At 46.5% G+C, this 19,408-nt stretch overlaps 1 protein-coding gene across 1 annotated transcript in view; it reads right to left on the reverse strand.

Moving 5' to 3' along the window:
• Positions 1 to 2,939: 2,939 nt before the first annotated feature.
• LOC112406155 (O-acyltransferase like protein) overlaps positions 2,940 to 19,408 on the reverse strand; it is a 65,650-nt gene continuing 49,181 nt past the window's right edge. Inside the window, 4 exon segments of the mRNA XM_024754866.1 lie at positions 2,940 to 3,013; positions 12,467 to 12,580; positions 17,014 to 17,093; positions 18,521 to 18,686. Coding sequence (XP_024610634.1) covers positions 2,983 to 3,013; positions 12,467 to 12,580; positions 17,014 to 17,093; positions 18,521 to 18,686 — 391 coding nt within the window. The 3' untranslated portion in view covers positions 2,940 to 2,982.

Below are 19,408 nucleotides of genomic sequence, written 5' to 3' on the forward strand. Positions count from 1 at the left end.
AGAGCTTAAATTTCCAGTGGTCCTATAAATGTCATACGCTTTTTTACAGTTTGTTATAGAATCCAAATAAGGTCCACACATTCTATAAATCTTAAACTTCTCGGGAATTCTGGGTTGAAACAAGAGCCAGAACAAAACTGGACTTCTTTATCCCTACTTTATGTTTTGTGAAATTGCAATCGTGGGGAGAGTATTGTTTTCTTATTAAAAAAACGTTCAAAGGCTTTGTTGGTAATTGTTGGAAAGCTGTTTCCAAGGGCCCCGGGTTTCCTGCCTCATAACTAGAAGCACTTGGCAATTGGACTGCCGAGCACTGTTGGCAGGCGAGTCATTTCCCACTGGGGTCCATCGGGATCGCGGTGTTCCTTCTGTAAATGTCACCCACCATCAGCTTCTCCTCTGAGGCCTAATTAATTAAGTCAGAGGGTGCAGGTGCCGAATCGGCCACCAGGGGGCTCCCGAGGAACCCAATGAACTTCACAGTCGCCCAAAAAGCCAACTTGGTGCGCGTTTTATTACAGACTGAACACACCCGGGTGGGACTTGGCTTCTCACTCAGGTCAGATTCTGCCAGCAGAGCAGATCAGACCTCGGGGAGATGTGGCTCGTTCCCCAAGGCCGCCTGGAAAAGGATAAGATTAGCTGTCAACTGCCCTGTCAAAGGATGTGGGGTTTGCAGCCCTCCTCACCCCAGTGGTCTTCCTTGCAAATCCACTTGAAGGCAAAGAGAGCCTATACAGGGTTTCCCTGGTGGCGCAGTGGTTGAGAGTCCGCCTGCCGTTGCAGGGGACGCGGGTTCGTTCCCCGGTTCGGGAAGATCCCACATGCCGCGGAGCTGGCCGCTGGGCCTGCGCATCCGGAGCCTGTGCTCCGCAACGGGAGAGGCCACAGCAATGAGAGGCCCGCGTACGGCAAAAAAAAAAAAAAGAGAGAGAGAGAGAGAGAGCTTATACAGATGGGGAGCGTTCTGTGCCAATAAGCTCCTGGTAACCCCATGGTTGTTAATAAACCCTTTGATTATTAAGTACACAAAAGGCGTTATTATAAGTGATGTTAGACATATGTAAGTAGGGATGGTCAACATGAAATTACACACACACACACACACACACACACACACCCCAAAAAAGAAGAAATTACACACCCAGGAAGGAACACAAGCCTGAGAACTGGGACATCCATGGTCTCCACTTGGCCTTACAAGTCTCTCCCATCTCTCTACCTCTTTGCTGGAAACTGAGGGGATAGAAGCCACTTACTAGGGTCTCTTCCTTCTCTGTTAGAGGTTGTGTTGAGGGACTGTGTTCATTTGCTAGGGCTCCTGTAACAGAGCACCACAAACTGGCTGGTTCAAAACAACAGAAATGTATCATCTCATTGTCCTGGAGGCTGGAAGTCCTAAATTAAGGTGTCACCAGGGCCATGCTCTCTCTGAGGGTTCTAGGGGAGAATCCTTCCTTGCCTCTTCCAGCTTCTGTGTCTGCTGGCAATCCTTGGTATTCTTTGGCTTGCCAATGGCCATCTTCTCCCTGTGTCTTCACATCATCTTCCCTCTGTACACGTCTGTCTCTGTGCCCAGATTTCCCCTTTTAATAAGGACACCAGTCATACTGGATTAGGGCCACCCACTCCCCAACCTCCATGATCTCATTTTAACTTGACTACCTTATTTCCAAATAAGGTCACTTTCTAAGGTACCAGGGGTTTAGGACTTCATATCTTTTTCAGGGTACACAATTCACCTCATAACATAGACCATCTCGGGAATTCCCCGGCAGTCCAGTAGTTAGGACTCGACGCTTTCACTGCCGTGGGCTGAGTTCAAGCCCTGGTCAGGGAACTAAGCCGTGCAGCGTGGCCAAAAATCAAAACACAACAAAAGCAAAAACAAACAAAAAACCAAAAATAGACCACCTTGTAAAATGAACAAGGTTTGAAACACCTATAATGACGAGCCCATGAACTGTGCACCCTAGGGGGTCATACCATCCAGGATAAAGTTACGAGTCTACAAAGGTATCATAATAACACAAAAACAATTATAATGTACAAAACGACATACTGTGATTTTACCAAGAAAAGTGAGCATTAAAACCTGAAGTATATTAAATTCACTACACTTGATGTTCTCCTATGATCACTGATATAGAAAATACAAGCAGTATGAGACCCCCAAAATACAGATTTTTTGGCTAAAAAGTTACATTGGAGGGCAATTATTGTGCTACGAAACAGATTAACACAGAGCTCTTTTATACAGAAAACACTCGGAACTGTTTTATATATTAAAGAACTTGTATACCTTAAACATTCACAAAAATCAGACTCACACCGCTTTTTGCGAACACAAGCATTCGTTACATAAACAAGATCACACTTGCCTTTACTCATCAGCACCCACAAAGGGCCATCCACTCTTTTGGGTTTTACAGGAAGCTCACGGCCCTGCAGGCACTGATCCCAGCAGGCACCGCTTCAGTTCCTGACGTGGTTTCTCAATGAACAGCGTCAGGGCCAGCCCAGTGATGAAGGTCAGCAAACAGTGTCCAGAGGAAAGACAGAGCTAGAGAGAAAGAGGGGCAGAGTGAACACAGTCTTACTACAAGATTCCTATTGCATTTGGAATAAATGTACCATCCTGGCTATATGAAACAGATCTGTAAGACAAACAGCCCTAAACATTAAAAATAAAGAGAAGAAAAGAAAGATATTATCATGTGCTGAAGCCCTTCCTAGGATAAAACAAAGAACAATAGGCTTTTGACAAACAAACAAACAGAAAATAAGGTTCTAATGAAGCCAATAGTTTGCATTGTTCCGGGGAGAGCAAATTGTGTTGCTACAAGGAGCTGAGAGCTGGGGCTGCCTCACCATGTTGATGTCGGTGTAGTGAATAAGCGTCTCCTGAATCCCATTGTAGAGGATGATGAAGATGGGTGCGCCAAGTAGCAAGCGTAGCTCATGCTGGCCAGGAAGCTCCAGCTATCCCAGGAAAGCAGCCGGTGCACCAGACCTGGAGGGAATAGACACCCATTCATGGAGCTTCGAGCCCCTCCCTGGGCCTGGGAAGATGCTGTGTCATCACTGCTCCCTCTGGGTTCTGCCCCTAAGGCTGTGAACTTTCTACTAAGAAGGTCTTTTTCATTATAATTTTTAAGGGCACGTACTGAAACAAACAAAAACAAAAAAAAACCCAACTTCCCATTGCAGCAATATGAAAGTAATAATAAGGGATGCTAACATTGAGTTTACGGCCAGTTTAATCCTTAGTGGGTTTCAACCTCTGAGCACAAAACATTCCACATATAAAACAAGGTGCAAAGTCCCTTTGCTAACCTGGGTTCTGATTCAAGGCGCACAACACGAGCTGCTGGGCCTTGGGACGAGGCTGTTAACATTGTCTGGCCTCAGACCCTTTGCCTTCTGTAACTTGGTATGTCTTGTACACCTGGGTGTCCCATATGAGACCTACAAGCCACTCATGGCTATTTAATTTAAATGAATGAAAATTTAAAACAATGAGAAATCCCTCTCTGAATAAGACCTATGGCTTTCTGCAGTGGGCTGGATAGTGGCTTTGTCCACCTGGAACCTCAGAACTGGAAATAAGGGTCTTTGCAGATGTAATTAAGGTAAGTAATGGGTGGTGAGATCATCCTAGATTAGGGTGGGCCCTAAATCCAAAGTGTCCTTGTGACAGACAGAAAAGGAGACACAGACACAGAGGAGAGACACAGGGAGATGGCCATGTGAAGATGGAGACAGAGATTGGAGTGATGCACCCACAAGCCAAGGCATGCTGAGGACATAGGAGAGGGTGGAAGAGATTCCCCCTCAAAGCTTCCAGAAGGACCTTGCCAACACCTTGGTTTTGAATTTCTAGCCTCCAGAACTGTGAGAGAATCAATTTCTGTTGTTTCAAGCCACAAAAAAAAAAAAAAGAAAGAAAGAAAAGAAAAGATCCAGAGTAATCTTTTAAAATCACTAACCAGATCATGTCACATGGCATTTAGAATAAAATCCAGCTTCTTCCCCATGGCCTTGAAGGCCCTGCATGACCTGACCACTACCTTCTTCTCTGTCCTCATTCCCATCTCTCTCCTGCCTTGATCTTTGATCCCTATCTCACTGGTCTTCTTGCTGTCCGTCTCACCCACTAAACATATTCCAGACTGAAGATCGCTGCCTTAGCATTCCCTCTGCCTGGAGTGCTTTTGTACCACATATCTGCAAATGCACCCCTAATCCAGTTACCCTCCCACCCCTGATGTTTTTTTTTTCTTTTTCTTTTTGGCCTCACTGTGCGGCTTGCGGGATCTTAGTTCCCTGACCAGGGATCAAACCCACATCCTCAGCAGTGTAAGCACGGAGTCCTAACCACTGGACCACCAGGGAATTCCTCTGATTTATTTTTATTCACCATGTTTATCTGCATCTGAAATTATATTACAAATACATGTACTTAATATGGCTCTGGATTCATTTCCTAATGGCTACTGTAACAAGTTACAAAACCATGGTGGCTTAAAACAACAGAAATTTATTCTCTCAACATTCTGGGGACCAGAGGTCCAAAATCAGTATCAGTGGCCAAGATCAAGGTGTTGGCAGGGTCACATTCTCCTTAGAAGCTCTAGAAGAGAATCTATTTCCTGTCTCTTCCAGCTTCTGGTGGCTCTGGCACTCCTTGGTTTGTGGTTGCATCACTCCAATCAACGTCAGCATCTTCATCTCTCTCTCTGCCGCATCTTCATATCACCATCCCCTCCACGCGTGTGTCACATCTCCCTCTGTCCCTCTCCTATAGGGATACATGTGACTGTGTTTAGGGAGCACCCAAATAACCCAAAATAATCTTCCCTTCTCAAGATCCTTAACTTATTCACATTTGCCAGTTCCCAGGGATTAGCACCTGGTAACCTGGAGGCCATTATGCAGGCTACTAGAGTCTCCTGGTCTCTCACTTCCCCTTCCCCATTGCAATCTCCTACAAGAGGGGGATTTCTCTTGCCTACTGTGATATCCCCAGCATCTAGAGCAGTGCCCGGCATAGAGCAAGCATTTAATAAGTATCTTATATAATCAAGTAAATAAATAGAGATGGACTCATAGACAAATTGTGCATTTGCACCCAACTGAATCCCAAATGATAAGATGAACCAAGATATTTACTGTGGAACAAACAAAATAGCTGTAGAATTAAGTCAGTAAAAAACCCATGTCATACAGGTAAGCCAAACACAAAAGAATGTGCTCCAGCACAAACAATACCATGTCATGAACTACGATTGGCTCCAGCCAATTAATCACATTAAATTAACATTAATTCAGATTTTATTGGTTTTATGGTTACTTTATACATTTGTTTTGGCTTTATAAATATATGTGCTATAAACATAAAAAATTGCATCTAGGTTTATGTTTGCTAGTATTTAGGTAAAATTAGGATTAAAATAATTTAAGCCAATACTAAGGATCCAAAAGAATTCTTATTCCTTTAGAATGGGTCCGCCTATTACTTAAGCTTGAGGACCATTGGTGTAGGTGACAGGGCATCACTGAGAAGTTTGTTTGTTTGTTTGTTTTTAATATTTATTTATTTACTTATTTGGCTGCGCACGGTCTTAGTTGTGGCACGTGGGATCTTTTTTAGCTGCGGCATGCAGGATCTTTAGTTGTGGCATGCGGGATCTAGTTCCCTGTCCAGGGATCAAAACCAGGCCCCCTGCATTGGGAGCACAGAGTCTTAACCACTGGACCACTAGGGAAGTCCCAGCACTGAGAAGTTTTAATCGAAGGAGTGACATGGTCAGAAGGTGGCTCTTGCAACTCAACAAGACCAGCATGGTCTGCCTTGGCCATGACTGAAGATAATGGAAAAGATGATCTGAACCATCAAAATCCCTTCTTGTCCTGACAGTCTCAACTGAATACATCTTCTTCCTCAAACGTGACCACATGACCCAGCAATTCCACTACTGGGTATATATCCAAAAAAAACCCAAAACACTAATTTGGAAAGATACATGCACCCCAGTATTCATAGCAGCATTATTTACAATTGCCAAGATATGGAAGCAACCTAAGTGCCCATCAACAGATGAATGGATAAAGAAGATGTGGTGTATACACAAAATGGAATACTACTCGGCCATAAAAAAGAATCAAATCTTGCCATTTGTGATAACATGGATGGACTTGGAGGGTATTATGCTGAGTGAAATAATTCAGACAGAGAAAGACAAATACCGTATGATATGATCTATATGTGGAATCTAAAACACACAATAAACTAGTGAATATAACAAAAAAGAAGCAGACTCAGATATACAGAACAAACTAGTGGTTACCTGTGGGGAGAAGGAAGCGGGGAGAGGCAAGATAGGGGTAGAGGATCAAGAGGTACAAACTATTACATATCAAATAAGGTACAAGGATATATTGTACAACACAGGGAATGTAGCCAATATTTTATAATAACTATAAATGGAGCATAATCTTTAAAAAGTGTGAATCGCTGTATTGTACACCTGTACCTTATATAACGTTGTACATCAGCTATACTTCAATAAAATGAATAAATAAAATTATGAAGAAGAAAAACTTGTTCTTTTATAAGTATACTTTTCTAAAGGTCATCAGGTGGACACATTTAAAAAAAAATTTATCTAACCCATCACCTCCTACATTGACCTACTAATCAGTCTTGGTATCTTACAGATAGTGTTGGAGATACAAACCTAGAACATCAGTCACACCTATAATTGTGGTTGGCTAATAACAATACACCTTTGAATGATAAATTGCTCAAGAATGAGCTAGAGGGCTTACTCATCATTTGGATTAAAAGAGGTGTGTATTATACACACTCAGGCTAATGACTGATAGTATTTACTAGCTCCATTGTACTGGTAATACTGCAAATTCGTTTCATGTTCTAACTTAACCTAAGTCACTCCTCTCTAATCCTGATGGACATTAACCAGTTTGACCCAGCAGGACTGTCACATTAGATAGGAATACTGTGCTGTTTGTCACCACATCAGAGGTGGCTGTACCAGGCCAGGGGGAGCAGTTGTTTATGTTGTGAGGCTCTGTCAACAGCTCAGGGTCACTGTCACCAAGTGGAGGTCATGTGATCCAAACAGCCGCCCATAAATGCAAATACATCAGTCAAGGAGAATGCAACCCAATTCCTCTTTAACATCATTTCTCCATGAAAGGGAAAGCTTTTTAAATTAAAGTTAGGGCTTCCCTGGTGGCACAGTGGTTGGAAATCCACCTGCCAATGCAGGGGACACCGGTTCGAGCCCTGGCCCGGGAAGATCCCACATGCCTCGGAGCAACAAAGCCCGTGCACCACAACTACTGAGGCTGCGCTCTAGAGCCCATGAGTCACAGCTACTGAAGCCCGCGGACCTAGAGCCCGTGCTCCGCAACAAGAGAAGCCGCCACAATGAGAAGCCCGTGCACCGCAAGAAAGAGTAGCCCCTGCTCGCTGCAACTAGAGAAAGCCTGCGCGCAGCAACGAAGACCCAACGCAGCCAAAAATAAATATATATATATATATTTTAAAATTGAAGTTAAAGAACAAATCCCTCATCATTGTATACTCATAAAACTCAAGAACAATTTGAACAATCAAACTTATCTTGGGGGTGGGCGTGGCTAGTGTAGAGAAATGAAGAGCAGGGGCTGTGGGCGGTGCCCTCAGGCCTGGGCTCACTTTCTAGCTGAGTGACCTTCACACGCTGCTTCATCTCCAGGCACCATTTTCCTCACTGAGGAACAGAGCTAATTATAGCTCTACCTGTAGCGGTGTGGCCAGTATTGCCCGAGACCACAGGGATGAAGTTCCCCACGGGGCCTGGCATAAGCTTGTGCTCAGTAAGCAGGACTTTGTTATGTTCGCTTCACCAGGTTTCTCCAGCCACCTTTGCTGAGGTTAACGGGTTTGGGTTCACAGGCCAAAGTTTAAACTCACCCTGATTATCTCCCAGGGGTAAAAAGTTGTGTTGCCTCCACCTGGCTCTGATTCCGTCATTTCAGGGCTTCTGGGCAGTGCAGGGCCAGAACCTTTGCTGGGTGAATCCCGCCAGCCTTTCTCTGTCATTTGCTGACACCTCAAGCACCTCATGCCAAATAGGAGGAATGGGGGAAAAGGTCGGGTGACTTGAATAGACATTTCTAATCTGGAGATGATCCCTTTCTTTCCATTTAAGCTCTTTTTCTGCCCGACTCTGAAAGCCAGGCTCAACAGAAACAGTGTCCCCAGTCATCAAAGGGCTGAAGGGGATGTTGCCAACTCTTCAGTCTCTACACTCAGATGAGGAGACCAAGGCCCAGGCTGGGTGCGGTCAGTACTCTTGTCCCAGCACTGGTAATTTTTTTTTCTCACGACATTACCCCCTACCTGTTCTTTTCCAATTTCTAAACTAGCTTCATTGGAGAGGCTGCAAATTTTTCTTTCAGAACCTGCATTTGTATGGAAACCAGTATAAACATCTAAACCAGAATATGTGAGTGGGTTTCCCTAAGTATATAGACAGGTGGATGTTTTTGAGTCACTATCAGTCATTCAGTAGCAAATAAAAGCCTCTCTGGGTACATATGTTTTCACACCGTCGCCTTTAACAGGCCTGTGTGTCAGCCCGGAGCAAGCCCCGTGCTGCGTCACTGCATCCTACTTTGTAGCCTTCCTGACGTGCGAACAATACCCAGCCCACAGGGGCCGGTGGAGGGCCTGGTGACGGCAGCGGCAACTGAAGAGGCGGCGGACGCGTCACCCACCGTGTATGCCAGGGCAGCCACTGGGGACAGGGTCGACAGAGCAAATCCACCATAGCAGGGCCTGCACCTACAGGGAAAGGAAAGCCACCGTTCACAGCCCGTTTGGGCCATTGTGTATTTAATTCTTTTTATGCTCACTTTTTGTGTGTTATTAGTGACTTTAGGGGTCTATTTGTAAACCTCAGTCAATGACCAAATCTGACCGAATAGAAAGTTCAGATTAGCGGTTACTGGGGTGAGGGTCGGGATGGGGTAGGGGAGAGTGGGGGGGTGTGGCCACGAAGAGGCAGCACAAGGGTGACCTTTTTGGTGGCAGAGGAGTTCTGTACCTTGATTGTGGTGGTGACGGTTACACAAATCTACAGACGTGCTAAAATTGCACAGAACTATACATACACACAAACGAGTGCACATGAAACTGGTGGATCCAAGGTCTACGGATTGTGTCGATGTCAGTGTCAATGTCTTGGTTGTGATCATGTGCCATAGTTACCTTAACATATTCCTGGGGGGGAAACGTAGGTCAAGGGTACACAAGATCTCCTCTACTATTTTTGCGACTCATGGTGACTCTTACGTCATTTTTAGATGAAAGTTAAAAGAAAAATTAATGCTCTAACCCACTCCCACCACTCCTAACCTCCCATTCTGTTCCTTACCCACATATGGCTCCGGGATTGCTCCTGCCCCCTACCATAAATGTGAGGGGCCCCGGCACACAGCCTGTACCTGGGCTGCACCTGTCCCTAGGGACATAAAATGGCGGAAGGAATGGGAGAATGGAGATGTTTCCAGCTCACAGAATAGCCCCGTGAGTTAAATCCTATTACCGGGCTCAGTTCAAGATCTTAGATGTCACCTTACTTGACCTTTTTAGGCCCAGACCTATCTTCCAAGGGTCTCTCTTGCTTCTCTGATCCAGTTCTCAAGGTGCTATGATGACATCTACATCAACCTGGACTAGCATCTTATCACTCTACCATCTTGTCTCTAAAGAGAAGCTCTCCCCTCTTTGGGTCTCAGGTTCCTGCCCTAGGCTCCGGCCACAGGGCACAAAGTTACTTCCTCAGGGGCTCTCCACAAGCCTCCTCTTAGCCTAGGGTCCCTTCACTCTTGCTCAGAATGCACACTGCCTTATTCCTACCACGTGGAATATGCCTCAGCTGCCTCCAGCTGGGACTCTGTGTTCTCATTTTCTGGCTTCTACAGTTGGTACTTGGCCTACTCATCCCAACGAAGTCATTCCTCCAGCTCTGCTTGACTTGGGTTCTAGCTCCATGCTCCCTGGTCCTGACCTGGTCCTCTGAGTGGTTCCCAAATGCCCCGTCATCATCTTAGGTTTTCCCCTGTGCTCACACCCAGTTTCTCCCTGGGCACCATGAACCTGGACTACGCTAAAGCACCTCTTGAATGGTCCTCTGTTGTAATCTACAACTGAACTGTGCATTTTCAGGGGAATATCGTAACTCCAACCTATAGGAAAATACACACGTAGCACCTGTGTATCCATTCCTTCCAATAACGCCCTAGCTCCTGTTCCTGCTATGAGCAACACAAGATTCTCCAAGGACCAGTGCCTCATCTCTAGAACGTTTAGGTGAGGTACCCACAAGACCTAAGCAAACCAAGGTAGGGCCTAGCAGTGGGGATTTGGGGTCAGCATTGCACCCTAATAATGCAGGGAATTCTTGGCCTTTCTTCCATTGAGAAGCAAATTATCGGTCATTCATTTATTGAGTGATTTCAGAACCAGGTGCTAGAAATTCAGAGGTAAATAAGACATGTTCTGCCCTCAAGGTCTTATGGATCAACAGAAGTCATATGAAAAGGTTTTGCACAGTCCAAGGCCAAGGTAGTGTGTTAAATAGATTGCCCTGTGGGTGGATTTGACACCAAGAAGACAAGAAGCAATAAAACTGTGAAGAAATCCAAGTAAGAGATGAGACGAGCTTCAACAAGGTCAGTTGGAAAGGCTACGAGAGGATGGCAGGAGAAACAACCGGTGGGGCTTGGTGGGTGATCGCATGGGAAGGAGTGGGCAACAAGGAGGAGGCATCCCACCCGTCAGAGCCTTGGTACAGAGCCAGAGAAACCACTGATATGGGGAAACACACCCAGTAGGATGGCAATGGCAAACCCCTCTTCTGGAACTTCATGGTTAGGTGGGTTGGATTTTTTTTTTTTTTTTTGCGGTACACGGGCCTCTCACTGCCGTGGCCTCCCCCGTTGCGGACCACAGGCTCTGGACGCACAGGCTCAGTGGCCATGGCTCATGGCCCCAGCCGCTCCGCGGCACGTGGGATCCTCCCGGACCGGAGCACGAACCCGTGTCCCCTGCATCGGCAGGCGGACTCTCAACCACTGCGCCACCAGGGAAGCCCGATTTTAAATAGTTGTTTCTGGTGGCTGGTATGCTGGGATAGCTCTAAAAATGTGGTTCCCAGAGGTGAACCTCTTCTGAAAGGAGTGAACCTCTTCATGGAAGCACTTACAAAATTCGGTTGCTTGGGCCACACCCCCGGAGATTCTGACTCCATTGGTCCAGGATGGTGCTTGCTGGAAGCATCAGTGGGATTTCAAATCTCCCCAAGTGCCTCTCATTTGCGTCTGGAGTTGAGAACAGCTGGGCTACACAGGGGCCAGCCTCCTTCTCACCTGGCTATGCCCACAGAGGCTGATGTCATGACGAGAAGGGCGTGATGCTTCCCTGGTCAAAAGGCCTGGGGTGTAGTCAGTCACTCATTCATTCATCTATTCCACTCACAATGCATTTTGAGCACTTTTGTGCCAGACACGGTTCTGGGCTATTTGACATCAGGAGGTCAGTGAAGGTTGCTCTGAGAAGGTGATGTATGCACAGACACCTCTAGGAAGTGAAGGAGCTAGCCCTGCCAAGATCTAGATTCTAAAGGGAAAGTATTCTCCTGTGAGGGAATGGCAAGTGCAAAGGCCCTGAGGAGGGAGCATGTTGGGTGTGTGGAAGGAAGGAGGCCAGCGTGGCTGGTCCTGAGTCAGCAAGCAGGGAAGTGATAGATGACAGGGATTCTGCCTTGAGACCAATGGAGGAATTTGAGCAGATGACTGACAGGATCCGATTTTCATTTTCATCTCTCTGACTGCGGCCTTGAGAATAGATTAGCAGGAAATCTTACCAGTTTTTCCTGTAGAAGACTCAGGGTGGTTATAAGGAAGAAGTGTTATACATACCCCCATTGGAAAGGCAAAATAGCATAGTGGGTAAGGTCCCAGGTTCAGCTCACAACCGTATTACTTACTAGGCGTGTGACCTTGAAGAGGTAACCCCAGCTTCCTTAAATTTCAGTCTATCTATTCCATAATAGAGATTCCAAGCGGCAGTTCGCCGCTGGAGGAGAAACGCAGTACGGCCACTTGGGGGCGCTCCTTTCCTCCGAGAAGTATTTCAATGGGCAACAGTGAGTTCCCTGTGTTTTCAGAGCAGACCCCCAGCACAAGTTGAAAGGTTCAGAAGTTTGGAAACAAACACGCAATCAACGTTCCCGTCAAGGCCGAACAGTTCCCACCCAGGAGTTTTTCCAGGAGCCGATGTGCACAGTGCAAAGAGCCTGGCATCCATACAGCAGCCCTGCCTGGGAGGTCCTGGACAGTCCGAGGGCAGGCGAGGGATAGAGCAGGGCGGGCTGGGAACAGCGGTTACCTTGCTTCTGACGGAGCTGCCACCGGAAGGTTATAAGCCAGTGTGAGCAGAGCAGAGGCGGTGAAAGATGCCAAGAACAGCGTGGCCCCGAGGAGGACAAGGGCGTGTTGATTTCTGCAAAGAAGAAAGGACGTTCACTTTCCTTCACCGCAAAATGTGTGGACACGAAAGACTCGCAACCTTGGCAATCAGAGGCGCTTCCTGCCAGCCTGCCTTTGAGAGAGGGTGCCATGGGCGCAGCTGTGGCCGAGTGGGGCCGGAGCTGGGCTGGAGTTAGAGAGCCTCAGTTAGCCTTTAGTCTTGACCATTTACTAGCTGCCGGGCCCCGGGCAGGGCCTTGAACTTGAATTTCTTCATCTTCACCCTGAAACTTACTGTGCAGCTCAAAAGGAGACCGTGCTTGGGAATCTCCCTTGCCACCCATGAAGCGCTGTATGGACAGACGTGGTGGTTGATTCAGGAGACAGGCACAGGTGGGACACAGGGACCCTCCACCCACCCGAACGGAGAATCTGACAGATATCAGGGTGCAGGTACTTCACGTAGAGGTAGGAATAAGGGATGGGGTTGGAATAGGGAAGCAGGAAGGCCAATGCAAAGATGCAGTATCATGGTGGCCAATGCCAGAATGTTCTGTGGAACCAACTCAAAACTGTCCTGGGGGATGAAAGAAAGAAGCATTTTCCTACTGTCTTCTATACCCCCTTGGGTCAAAGGTGGCCCCACAAAAATTAACTCCTCCACAGTCTGGGACTCTGCACGTGTAAGGCTGAGAGGGTTCCTGAAGGAGTCCCAGCTGTAGTATGTGGGCAGTTCTGGGGCAGGAAATGAGATTTCGGGACACAGGCTCAGAGCAAGGCACTGTTTGGTTGTATCTACTTGGAATTGTGAGGGTCGGGACCAGGAGACTCTGCAGTGGTATGGAAGAATTGTCAAACATGAGTGCCAAACCAACCAGCACAATCCTGCCTTTAGCAGTCCTATTCCAGTGCTCGAAGTTGCCGTGGTTCTTCACGAGGAAGGGATGAGATACCATTTGCTTAACACCACAGTGATACAGGGAGAAAATTATTTTTATCTAGAGTGGCAATTCTAGTTTATTGTTAATGCTTGGAATGGAAGAGTAATCCTAGCTCAGTGGTGCAGTGATTGACTAGTAATGTCTGCCATGAGTGTGGGCAGGGAAGGTATGGTAACAATGCTGTATGTTTACCCTGCCTTTTGCCAGACCCTCCAGTTCAGTCCTCCTTGAATTACTAGAATTCTATAAGAGTGTGTTATCTGAAGGAACAAAAGCCCTTCCTTTTATTACCTCTTTCCATTTAGAGGCTAAATGTAGTAGCGTAGTCACAAGTTTGGGTAATGCTGGTTTTTAGCTGAGGAATTGAAATCTACCTTCCATGACAGCCTCTCGGAAAGATGCTGACATTGGGGCCAGGATGCCTCAGTCATAAGGACACTCAAGTAGGTTCCCACCAGGTCTAGAGTGGGGAGATACTAAGAACTCACTGTCCTCTGTGGGTGGTAAACCATTCAGTCAGGCCATCCAGTAAAAACCCACATCCACCCAAGGAAATATCTGTTTAACGCCCTGAAGGACTGGAGCCCAAACCATGGTACCTCTTCTCAGGAGTCAGACAAGTCTCCACTAGCTACCACCGCTACAAAGACTCTAATAAAAGATTCCTAATACAGACTATTATGGACTGGATTGTGTCCCCCCCCCTCCCCCCCGCTGTACCCACCCAACCACATTCTAAACCCCGGGACCTCAGAGTGTGACTCTATTTGGAGATGGGGTCTTTAAGAGATAATTAAGGTGAAATGAGGTCATTGGGGTGGACCCTAATCCAATATGACTGGTGTCCTTATAAGAAGAGGAGATTTGGACACAGATACCCCAGAGGAGTAGACCCAGGGAGAAGACAGCCATCTACAAGCCAAGGAGAGAGGCCTCAGAAGAAACCAACCCTTTCTCCACTAAACACCTGACCAGCAGTCAGGGCATCCTGCTGCCAGTGCACCTCGAAGGAAGCCAGTAGAGGCTTGCCCTTTCTCCTTGGCTGGGGCTTCAGGGCTGGCTGAGCCACGCACCTGCCCACCTGTACCTGCAGGCACCCGCCATGTCTCCAGAGCCCTTCCAGCAGCCATAGCCCATCACAGAGGGTACTGTGCTAGCTCCCATATGTATGATCTCACTTTGTTCTCTGGCCCTGATGTGAAGTGTATCGTCTCCATCTCATAGACATGAACAATGAAGATGAGAGTCCAGCGACTTACACTGGGTCCCCCAGCTGGTAATTTATCAGTCATGATTTGAACCACATCTTCTGACTCAAGCTCACTATACCAGCAAACTACCTCTGTACCTAGTGGAAGCATGGAACAGTGTTTTTTAAGTGGTCAGCCAAAAACTCTTCTACATTTGAAGTTAGGAAGCTTCACGTGCTTCAGATATGCATGTAAATAGACAGATCTGCCTTTTTAAAAATTATTCAATTCTTAGGATACATTAAAATTCGGAAGGACTTCCCTGGCAGCCCAGTGGTTAAGACTCCACACTCCCAGTGCAGGGGGCATGGGTTTGATCCCTGGTTGGGGAACTAAGATCCCGCATGCCGTGCAGCGCCACCAAAAAAAACCCAAAAAAACAACAAAAAAAAACTGGATGCATTTTCCTTGCCCAGGATACTTGAGTCTTTGCATGTGGCTGGAGTGGGCAACATCATGGGTCAGCTGTGATGTAAATGTCTCCTTGCAAAGGGCATTAACAGGTAATCGTGAAACAGAGCTGGTCAACACATATTTGGAATTCAGCTCCACTGCTAGTAATCAAAGACTTACAAATTAGATGTGAAAAATGAATTTTTCTTACCTATCTTAAAATAACAAGGTTTGCATTTTGGGGTTTTTTAAATTATTAATAGTCCATATTGGCAATGGTGTAATTAGATGGCCAGAGGACTGAATATTGATACAGCCTTTAAGGAAAGCAATTTGTCATCATACGTCAAAAGCCCAAAAGACTCATGCCCTTTGACCCAGTAATTCTTCTTAAGGATATGCATTCTAGAAATATCAGAGTTGGAGACAAATGGTGACCACAAAAATGTTTATGAGACTGTTATTTATAAAATTGGAAATAATCTAGGTATTTAACACTAGGGGAAGATATAGGTAAACTATAGTTCGTTCATGAAATGGAATGTTATACAGCCATTAAAAGTATGTTAACTTAAAAAATAAAATAATATGGGAAAAATGCTTATATCATAAAACTATTAGAAGAAAGATCTGAAGTATATATGCAGAATCCTTTCATGTATAAAAAACTGTGCAAAATAAAAGATCAGAAGAATAAACATAAAAATATGGATAGCAAAATCACCCCTCCTTAAGTGAGGAAACAGGTCTAAGGTGATTGTTTTTTCCCTTTTTTATCCTAATATTTTCCAGTGTTTCTTAAACTGAACATGTATTTTAACAAAAAGAATAATAAATCTTTTAAAATATGGCATGCACAATCCACAAACTATAATTCTCCCATGAATTACTGAGGCCTTAAGAGTTTTTCTAAAACTAACAAAAATTAAGGTGATAAACATCCAACGTGGGGAAGCAGGAACACTGATGCATTGCTTGGGACACTATAAATTACTACACCTTTCTGAAGAGTAATCTCAGAATAGTAACAAGCACCGCAAAATTGTTCCTACCCTTTGACCTAGTAATTCCACCTGGAAATAACCTCCCAAGGAAATAAGTACAGAAGAGGAAAAAGTAGCATGTTCAAAGACATTCGTTGAGGTGCCATCTATAATCATAAAAAATTGGAAACAGGGACTTTCCTGGTGGCGCAGTGGTTAAGAATCCACCTGCCAATGCAGGGGACGCAGGTTCGAGCCCTGGTCCAGAAAGATCCCACATGCCACGGAGCAACGAAGCCCATGCGCCACAACTACTGAGCCTGCGCTCTAGAGCCCGCAAGCCACAACTACTGAAGCCCACGTGCCACAACTACTGAAGCCCGTGCACCTAGAGCCCATGCTCCACAACAAGAGAAGCCACCGCAATGAGAAGCCCGCACACCACAACGAAGAGTAGCCCCTGCTCACCACAACTAGACAAAGCCCGCGTGCAGCAACGAAGACACCCAATGCAGCCATAAATAAATAAAATAATTTTTAAAAAATTGGAAACAATCTAGGTGCCCACCATAAAAAATGGTATATAAATCCTGAAACTGACAAGTAAGCAGGTCATGTCCAGATGCGGAAATGTTTCTAAGAACAGTGAAATGGAAAAAACTGAGACTGGATATGACAGACACACTGATTATAACTCTGCAAAAATACAGACTGATTGTGTAGGACAAAGATTAGAGGAGAACTTGGAAGAAGTAAACAGTGGCGGGTTTGGTGTCCTCGCTCTTCTGGAAAGTTCGTTTCCTAAATCGTAAAAGCTGCTTTGCCCAGAAATGGAGACTCTCTTAACAGTTTTATGAAAGAGGCCACACGGGGAGAAACACTTGCTCCAATTAGACTCACTTTCCGTGGATGAAGAGGATCACCGGGGTCATGAGATGGAACTGAAAGTCATTGGCAAGATACCACGTCCAGCCGTTGCACTGGAAAGAAACCAGCAAAGGTCACTTCTCTCCTTCATGTACCAGCTCTGCTCCGCATCGGTTCACCTTCCTGGACCAGGAGGAGGAACTCAGCAGGCGGGTGGGCGAAATTTCCACGGGAATAGAAAGGACTTTGATTTACAGACATTTCACATACCTCATCTCAGCGAATCGTTATAACAGTCCCGGGGGAGTAGATATTATTACCATTTTACAAACTGGAAATTCAGACAACTTTTCTCTCTTGTTGAAAACAACAATAATAGCTAATCTCCCAGGACAGTGGTGGGAACTAAATTCCATCACGTTTCACGGATGTAAGGATTATTTATCCTTACGGTGCGCTGGAGTCAGAGGGTCGATGTTGTTCTCTCTTCCTTGCCTTCCTGCCCTCCCGCAACTCCAGGTGGAGAGAATGTGTTCATTTAGAACGGAGGCCTGGCTGCAGGCGAGCTTTTGTGGGAAACCCCAGAGGTCCCACGCATGATTGACAGGAGATCGGCGGCCAAAGCCACCAGGCGGTTACCTGTATTTCTAACTCAATGTGAGGCAATTCCTGCGGGCAGTTCTCTCCAGGGCTTCAGAGATAAAAGGCGCCTTGGCCTCCCCTCCCACGCCCTCGGCCCCAGGGAGACCAGACTTATCCAAGAGAAGTAACAGCTTTCCTTGTCCCACGTATGGCCCAAGCCAGTCTGACTCTGGGAAAACAGCCCATCCTCTCCTCCTGGACCCCATCACAGACGTGGGTCCACAAGAAGGCAGTTAGACAGTGATGTACACCCCGTCGAATCTGCTGGGCACTTGTGAACTAGAGGCAGCCGTCTGGTTGGCCAGCGGTTATGCAGCCGCGCTGTAGTGATGCTCCTTTCAGCTGTGCTTTCAAGGCGAAAGCAGTGACATGGTTTAATTACAGCTATTTCACTTCCAGTTGCTCCAGGCTCATTAGGAGGCAACTAGGGCTTTAAGGAAGCCATGACCAACATATACAGACGTTGTTGCTCTGTCAGATCCTGCTAGGCATGGGATAGAATTCATTCTGGGGAGGGGGTGGTGCCACGTTCCGTCTCATTACTGGTTCTCTGGGCGGAGGTGAAGAAAGTGTCCTTCCCCCTGGGGCGACACGGACCGTGACGGAGCAGTGGGCGTCTGCATCCGGGGCAGGCATCGAGATGGCTGTCCCCCCAGACCCACTCCCCTGCCCCCGCTCCGCTTTCACAGCAAGTGCCCCGTCAGGGATGGTGCCGTAACTCCCACCCCATCACCAGAGGCTAGTCTTCCCACCCACAGCATCACTATTACTCCAGAGAAGATGCCAGAAGAAAGCGGATCAGACTCAGGTTGGCTCTGGGAAAGTTCACCAAACCATGTGAAGGGAGACACCGTATTGCACCTCTCTGCCCTTTCACGGCCAATGACTTAAAACTCACGGCATCCTGGACCGAGAGGAAGTTATCTAGCAACAGCAAATTCGGCCAACACGCTTGCTGGCCGTTCTCCAGGTGGAACTCGGGCACTTCCCAGACGGGTCTCCAGGGCACAAGGGAGAACAATCTAACCGAAAAGCATGCTGAATACAGGTGAAGAGGCTGCAACCTGGCAGGAAAAAGCTGGGCGAGAGGGTGACTCTCCACAGAGATTCCATTCGGTCCCCCGGGTGGGCACATAGCGATGACAGATAAGATGTTCGAAAACAGGTTGTACTGCGTGGGCGACCACCTCCCCACACACCCCCCAAACCTGCATACATTTGTGGGTTCAAAAGCTTTTCTTGAGCACCTGTCGTGTGCTGGCGCAGGTGCTACTTATGCAAAACTACTGTTATTCACGGAGCAAGTCGGACGTGTCAGCCACTGTGCTAGGAGCTTCCTAAACCTCAAAATACTCCTGTCAGGTAACTATGACCTCGATTCTACTAATGAGGAAATTATAGCTCAGAGAAGTTTGAGTCACTTGCCCCAGATGGTCCAACCACATAGCAGTACTGAGATCTGACATTATTGCGTGCTCCTTCCAGGAGGCCTCCCTAGATGAAAATCACTTTCCAGTCTCCCTCTTCTCCTCCCTCCCTTCCTCACTTTATTTCTTCCTTCCTTCCCTCATACACTACCTGCTTCCAAGCGGGATTTGCAGCAGCTACAATGATGATGAATAAGGCACTAGATGTCTAGACCGGAGCTGTTCAATAGAATGTAATTGGAGACAAGTCGGCCACTTGGTTAACATCTTACAGTGGCCACATTTTAAAGTCAAAAGTACAATTCATTTTAATAACATACTTTTTTAGCCAATATATTCAAAATATTATCATTTCAACA

This window comes from Neophocaena asiaeorientalis, unplaced genomic scaffold, assembly GCF_003031525.2.
Source record: "Neophocaena asiaeorientalis asiaeorientalis breed wild unplaced genomic scaffold, Neophocaena_asiaeorientalis_V1.1 scaffold124, whole genome shotgun sequence".
Lineage (NCBI taxonomy): Eukaryota > Metazoa > Chordata > Mammalia > Artiodactyla > Phocoenidae > Neophocaena > Neophocaena asiaeorientalis.